The sequence below is a fragment of the Lupinus angustifolius genome, chromosome LG09, assembly GCF_001865875.1.
Source record: "Lupinus angustifolius cultivar Tanjil chromosome LG09, LupAngTanjil_v1.0, whole genome shotgun sequence".
NCBI classification, from domain to species: Eukaryota; Viridiplantae; Streptophyta; class Magnoliopsida; order Fabales; family Fabaceae; genus Lupinus; species Lupinus angustifolius.
This window is the reverse complement of record NC_032017.1, coordinates 14,359,176-14,366,484: the sequence shown is the minus strand read 5'-3', so window position 1 is coordinate 14,366,484 and position 7,309 is coordinate 14,359,176. Positions and strand designations below refer to the sequence as shown.

At 31.8% G+C, this 7,309-nt stretch overlaps 1 protein-coding gene across 3 annotated transcripts; it reads left to right on the top strand.

The window, feature by feature from the left end:
• LOC109357546 lies at positions 2,649-6,725 on the top strand. Of its 3 annotated transcripts, none has more exons than XM_019601556.1 (7): positions 2,649-2,799; positions 3,048-3,222; positions 4,960-5,022; positions 5,201-5,248; positions 5,635-5,688; positions 6,205-6,265; positions 6,364-6,725. In XM_019601556.1, exons 2-7 carry the CDS (start codon positions 3,064-3,066, stop codon positions 6,465-6,467), a joined length of 489 nt encoding a protein of 162 aa, XP_019457101.1. In that variant the 5' UTR covers positions 2,649-2,799; positions 3,048-3,063; the 3' UTR covers positions 6,468-6,725. The 3 variants fall into 3 exon arrangements, with proteins under 3 accessions (XP_019457101.1, XP_019457100.1, XP_019457099.1); XM_019601555.1 differs by having other exon boundaries at positions 3,040-3,222; XM_019601554.1 differs by having other exon boundaries at positions 2,650-2,799; positions 3,045-3,222.

Here is a 7,309-nt window from a genome sequence, read left to right as displayed (position 1 = left end):
CCGTCAATGAATTATATTCATTAGATGTCTTACTCTCTCTATTTCTCTTCTTTTCTATTGCTTGCTTTTCGGACGTGTGTTCGTCAGGTAGACAGCTTTGCTCGGATTTGGAGCTACCCGTCTGTGATGTTCCAGGAGGGGGCATGCGAAATTGAGGAGAGGCAGTACCCTAACTTTGGAGTTAGCCATTAGGAGTTGCTTATCATTTTGTGACTTTGGAAACACTGACGGCTTCAGCTTGTTTCATGTCTTTGTTTAGTGTCTGTTGGCGATGATTAATATTTCCGCCCTTTCTTGTTGGATATGTATATTAAGTACTTATGATCTTTTATATCTATGAAGATGTATATTCAGGAAATGTTGTATCATTTCAGTTACCGTTAGGTAACCAATTTTGATTTCCGCGTCATATGTTACTTAAAGTGATGTCCCGGAAAAAAATGGTTTTTAAAAGGAAACAATTTTATGTCACCAATTCAAAAAAAAAAATTACGCATTTTCCGCAATGTTTTTTAGAAGTATTTTTCGGAGCGTTGCATACCACATATTATAAGCCCATTATCTTCATGAGATCACAAAAATAAAATAAAAACAGTTTGCTTTTTCTCTACATTACCTTCAAGACTTTAGCTAGTCATTGATATACATGTCAGAGTACAAAGAAATAGAACACATGTGTTCTAGTTTATATTCAATGCATTTTAATAATAGAGTAGAATATGACATATAAGGTAAAGAGTAGGAATCAAAGAGAACAGAAACACTCAACACTCTATTAATGACATGTTCATGTTTATTCCATTTCTTTTTGTTTCGTTCACCCATCAAATGCTATCTTAATTGCGGCATTGAATGGAAAATTGAGAACTTACCATTTATAATAAGATTTGCATAGAACATTTCATATATGATGTGGCCTCCATGGTTGTCAAGGCATTATCATACTGAATCTGACATATGAACAAGAGATAGCAATGTAGCCTAAGACAATTTGCTGATAATTACCTTATGGCTAGACATTTCAAAATAGTATAAAAATGAGAATATATAAATCATAAATGTATTGATATTACAGTGGAAGTTAAACTAGAGAAATAGATTTTTAGCAAGTCATCCTTGGTTGTAGGACTATATCTCGAGTTCACATGTAAAACTTATGAATATGATCGTCTAGAAAATCCATCCAAATCAATGTTAGACCATGTTTCCATGTAATTGAAAATGTAGACTAAACCATAGTAATCAATGATTATATAATAAATTACTTTGACTAACTTATATTTTAAGTTTCACCATTCTTTAACTCATATTTTAAATTTGACCAATTTTTACCATCACAAACTTATATTGTTTCTTACTTTTTTAGGATAATAAAAGAGTGAAATTAGATGAAAAATATTGTTAATTTCCCCTATAACAAAAAAAATGGAGATATGGTATTGTTATTTCTTGTTCAAACTTGTTACAACTTGGAAAAGATTAGCTGTTGATTATTATTGCTTTACTACTTGTCTTCATTTCAACACTTTTACAAAAACCCATATAATTAAATAAAATTTCGTTATATAATATGAATTTGTTTAGTTTTTATTTGAATAAAATTTAAATAAGGATCAAACAAATCATATCATCAATTTTGGGCTTTATTTGTGACACTAGTACCTAATGTATGATGCTATGGGCTTTTCAATTTTTAAGCTTTTGAATGAGAGGTGGGGGTAAAAGTTTATTTAGTTAAGATGTGAGGTTCCTTTCAAAGTTGAAAAGCTTGTGTTGTCTCCTTAGCATGTTTTGAAAGTACCTAGTTAGCATGTTTTGAAAGTTCAAACTAGTGGTTAAGAATAGAGGGGAAAAGGGTCAAATTAGCATATGATGCCAAAGAAGAAGTGTATGTGAGCAAAAGATATCTAATACATCGTTAGGATAAAGATATGTACAAAGTCAATTTATTATCCGCTATTTATTTATATTAATTTTTTAAAGAATCAATAATGATTAATAGTGGATGATACAATGATGTATGTAAAATTTATACAGCGTTAATGCATATACTTTTTTTCTCTTGAAAATATGAACATTCATTTCATAGTTGATATCTTGTTTCTAGATGTTAAAAGTTAAAAACAAATTTCTTAAAAGTTGATTATAAAAAATACAAAATAAAAGGACATTAATAAATATTATATTATTTTCAAGAATTAAAATATATTTAATATTTTAAATATATATCATTTCCCTTAAAATATATATTTATTTTACTTGCCATAATTTAAACCTCCTAATATAAAAATGATACAATTAAATATATATCATAGATACATCAATTAACTCAACACAACCTAAGGATAACCAAAATATTAAGATTTAAATTCCTGAAAGTAATATTTATTAGGAAAAATAATATTTTTTATTCTAAAATGGATTAGTTTCTTATCCAAAATAGTAAAATGATACCTTGCTAATACAAAAAAACCAACTCAACCCAATGTCTACAAGTATAGGAGAGTAGTTTAAGAAGCAGGATCAATCTTTTCTATTAATTTTGTAACATACAATCCAATTTCATTAAAACAATATCACATAAATATTAATTAATGTAGTAAATAAATATATTAGTAATAATGATTAAAAATAAAATGAGTGTGTAATAAATGGTGAATATAAAGCTTGAAGCAACGCAATTGAAGATGCTTGTTTCAGCTATCGTTTTTGTTTGAGACTTTGCACTTCAACGCGTTCTTTGCATCCAAACCACGCAGTTCAAGATCGCGAGCGAAATCCAACGTATCTCGCTATAAGGTACGATATCTTGTTCCTTTCTTATCGTTTTTCAGCAATCTTTTCCTTTAATTTCATTTTAATTTGATTTGATTTATCCATGCTAATGAAGAAAATCTCATCTTATTAGGATTGATATCAACGAAATTCTTAGGACTGAATTGAACAAAGATTCTGAGAATTGTGACTATTTTTATTTATTGTTATCTATGCAACTTTGAAGATGAATTTGTTCACTGTTGCATTTGATTTACTGTGTAGAGCAGCAAGGAGAGGGAGTTATCAATGTCAGACACTAATGTCGAAGATGTGAAGAAACAGGAGTCTTTGCATGATCCTGATCCTAAAGATGATGTTGGCAGTGACAAAAATTCTGTGGATGATAAGAAAGACTTAAATGAACATAAAAATGATGGAAATTCCATGCCCTCATCTCACCAGGAGGTATTGTTTTTCGTCACCGGCATTATTATTATTATGATATGATGATGATGATTATTATTATTACTGCTATTTTGATATTTGCTGGTTTGTGTGGGTAACTGGTGTAGACTGCATTATATAAGAATGATACTCTCCAGTCTCTATTTATAAGTCATTTTTAATGGATTCACAAAGATTAAGAATAATACAGGTAAAAATAGTTATTACTCTCAAAGTTATTAAAAATTATATCAACATTCCATAATTATTACTCATACATTCATTTCTCTCACTAATTTATTAAAAAGAGTGCAGTCGTTATTTCAGACAAAGTAATGATTTATTAAAATATGGCGGAACTATAGGGTGAAAACATTAAGAATGTATTTTGTATAAATTATTTAATACTAACTAAGGAGTATAGAGTGACTTATATTTAGGGACAAGAAAACCTTCCAAATGTGACTTATAGATGGGGAAAGAGAGTAGTAGATGCTAAGTAGTGACCTTACTCTGGTTAAGGATTCAATAGAAAATGTGCATTTAAGATTGTACTTTTCAGTAAATATTTTCTTTGTTTGGAAGGCATTCTTTAGCGCGACATTATAAGAATTGGAGTTTTGTTAATTAGGGTATAAGGATTGGAGGAAAATTAATTTTGCATCGGAAAACTAAGAAAATCATGTCTAAACATGCTACCAGCTACCTTCACCTGACCCCCGTAAAATAAATTTCCTTTTACTTCCTTACCTAGTACGTCGTTAGCATTCCCCTAAAGAATTAATGTTTTTCCCAGTAAACTGGTAAATATATTACCACCTTTGCCAAGTTTACATCAATGGCCATGGGGCTTAGTCGTAATCATCACCAAACCAACATATACAGAATAGCCCTCTGTGAATACATTTTTGCTATCTTATCAGAACCCCAGTCCCAACCATATATTCTAGTCTATCAAAAACCTAAGAAATAATGTTGGAAAAGTTACATTGGGAAGCATGGGTTTTTAATTTGGGAAAGCTCAATCTCAACCATAGAATTTTGGGATTGAGAAGTGCTAGCAAGTAGTATTACACTCTTTTAATGCCTTAATTATTATGCAAATTTCATGTAGGACCCAATAAATCACATGAGTCCACTCTCTATTCAATGGACTCCCCCTATGAACTTCAACCAATAATAATAGTGTGTTGTAAGTCTGGAAAAGAATGTATTTGCTGTATTAGTAAGGATACTTTTCGAAAGAAGTATTAAATGTTAATTTAAAACCAAAAATAATTTTAGGTTTTGAGCCGAACATTTCAACTTGCCTAAAGAATTACTTCCTGATTCTGAGCGGTATCCGAACAAGCAATTTATTTTCTTTGGTCCAAGGAATATGAACTAAGTTCCTAAATTTAGCAATAGTGCAATAGTTAAGAATAAAATCATGTTGGATTTTATGTCCGTTGCTGTGTAACCTGATTCCCATAATGGTTCGTTGATCTAAAAAATGTGAGGTTGTATTTTTGTATGTTACCCACCCACCCTCATCTGTTCTTTTGTTACTTCTATTTCTATAGTAAACAATCAGATTGTAAGTTTCTATACCTTAGTTTAAGACATGACTATTTCATATTTATGTAAAAAATTGTAGTTTGAAGTGGGCTTTAGATGTTACTGAACAATGTGACTATTTCATATTCCTGGCATTGATCTCTTAATATGGGTTTGTGTTATTCTGTTGTTGTTTCATTTGCTGTAAATCTCATTCTGCAGGAAGAAGTTATCAAGAAAAAGTATGGGGGCCTAATACCAAAGAAGCCTCCACTAATATCCAAGGTTACTTTCTTCTCTCATCTGATCTTCCTTCTCCCGTGGTCCTCTTTCTCCTTCGTCTGATCATTTTGTGTCTGTGTGAAATGTTCTTTCAAAACTAAATTTTCTTGAATAAGTATAATTTTTTTTAGGGATTAAGGCTGGTTTGTTGTCGTTGTTGTAATTTTAATTATTTTTGCAGGATCATGAACGTGCTTATTTTGACTCTGCCGATTGGGCTCTGGGGAAGGTACTTTCTTGCCTCAGAAGCATCTATTTATCATTCATTGTACTATGAAACCTTTTAATTTGAACTTCGGTACATTTTATTTGTATTGAAATATCTTTCTGTTTTGTATTAATGTAGCTAGGACTAATGTTTAGTGAAATAGTCTTAGCTTTCCTAAGAAACTACTCATCTCCTATTAATAGGGATGAGTTGCTCTTTACTTGTAATGATTCTAATCAATGAATAACTAACTCAGAAGTTAGTTACATTTTCTGTTTTCTCTTCTCTCTCACTGTCACTCTCGGTTTCTCTTTCTCCATCTTCTCTCAACAATTTCCTCATCCTTTTACAATTTGGAATTTTGGATGCCTGATATCTTTGGCTTTTCACAATGTTTTTTTGAATAGCAAGGAGCACAAAAGCCTAAAGGACCACTCGAAGCACTCCGCCCAAAGTTGCAGGTAAAACAATGCATTCTGGATCTGTTCTTTTCCTTTCTATATATGAAATCAAGTAACTATTGATGTTGGTGTGGTTTATAGGTAATTTCCCCTTAAGCCCTCTCCCTCCCTGCATCTTACAAGTATGTTTGCAATGTTCTCAAACCCCCGAATAGGCCCATATTAAATTGCAGAAACATTGGAAAAATGTTAAGATTGCATTCTTTTGTTTGGATATTTACACTGCAATGTGAATTTAAGCCATGTACTCTGCACCTAACCTTGATGGAAGTTGGTGCAACAATTGTCTTAGAGTCCATTTACTTGTATTCACAGTGAAGGTTTTTATCAAAACTTTTGGGGCAAGCATGGAACATTCATACATGTTTCTAAAAGTAACAATCGGTCTATTACATTACTTATAAATTGCAATAAATGTGTCCCTATGCATATAAGGGATATTTGAACAAATTTTGTTGATGCCGCTTTTTTGTTTTCTGTTTCCCTTCTTGGGGTCCTACCTAAACTGGTAATCAGCCAACACAACAGCATGCCCGTTCAAGGCGCTCAGCTTATGCTCCAGCAGATGATTCTGAAGGTATGTGCAAAAGATAGGACCATTTCTTGTGTAAAAAAATTTTCAATTCTATTCATTGAAAGAGAACATGGTGTTGAAGTACCTTTCTTTTTTAACAGTTGATGGCTACAATAATCATGCCTCTTCAGAGGACCAGAGTGCTGCTGAAGATGCTGCCGATGATAACAGTAGTACTGCTCAGGACCAAAGCAGCAATCACTAGCTATGTTTTTTAGCTGCAAATTGCATTTTGACCAGGGTGCTCTTTTCTGAATTTAGAAGCAAATGATCATATTCACATTTGGAGTTGCTTGTTTCAATAAATAAAAGTGGGAGCTTTGAAGTAGTTATAACCATGAACTATATAATACATACTCTTCGTTAGTATGACATTTTAGATCGTGCTATGACTGCACTGGAGATCATGAATTCTACATTGTGAATGCAGGATTGTGCAAGTTGTGTAACATTTGGCTTCTGACAAAATATAATCAATAAGATTGGAAATGAAACTTGAGAGGAATCTGCTTTTAATCGTGTCAATAACATCTAAGTGCACGAAGATTCCATCTATTGAGGTCTAGGGAAGTAAATATACATAACCTTAGCAAAAAATCTATTTCAAAGATATAAACTCATGATTTTGATGTCATAAGACAAACAACTTTACTGTTGTTTGAGGTTCACCTCAATAATCTCACCCATGTTACATTATAAATTATTTTAGCTTCCTATCACATGGAACTAGAAAGTTTTCAAATGTCATCCCTCCTCTTATTCTTATGTGTTATGATCCATATTATATGCTTCAATCTCTTATGGCGTTTATTCATTTATATCAGGGCAAAATTATTTTTTCAAAATTTGACAGCATTCTCCAATAACAAGGAGATGATAGGGGTATCTAGTGGCAAGCTTGGTTAGAGAATTTGCCACCTGATTCCATAAACAAGGGATTGCATTGTAATTAAACTCATTGGACCCAGAAGCAAAATAGATATCATCTCTAAGAATTCAACCATGAGAAACCAAGCATCCCTATCTTTTAACATGCTGTCATAAACA

Excerpts from the sequence above, each read along its gene's own strand:
- LOC109357546 (XM_019601556.1), top strand. The coding sequence starts at position 3,064 with ATGTCAGACACTAATGTCGAAGATGTGAAGAAACAGGAGTCTTTGCAT. Across the intron at positions 3,223-4,959 it reads TGCCCTCATCTCACCAGGAG|GAAGAAGTTATCAAGAAAAA; the intron begins GTATTGTTTTTC and ends CTCATTCTGCAG. Across the intron at positions 5,249-5,634 it reads CCGATTGGGCTCTGGGGAAG|CAAGGAGCACAAAAGCCTAA; the intron begins GTACTTTCTTGC and ends TTTTTTGAATAG.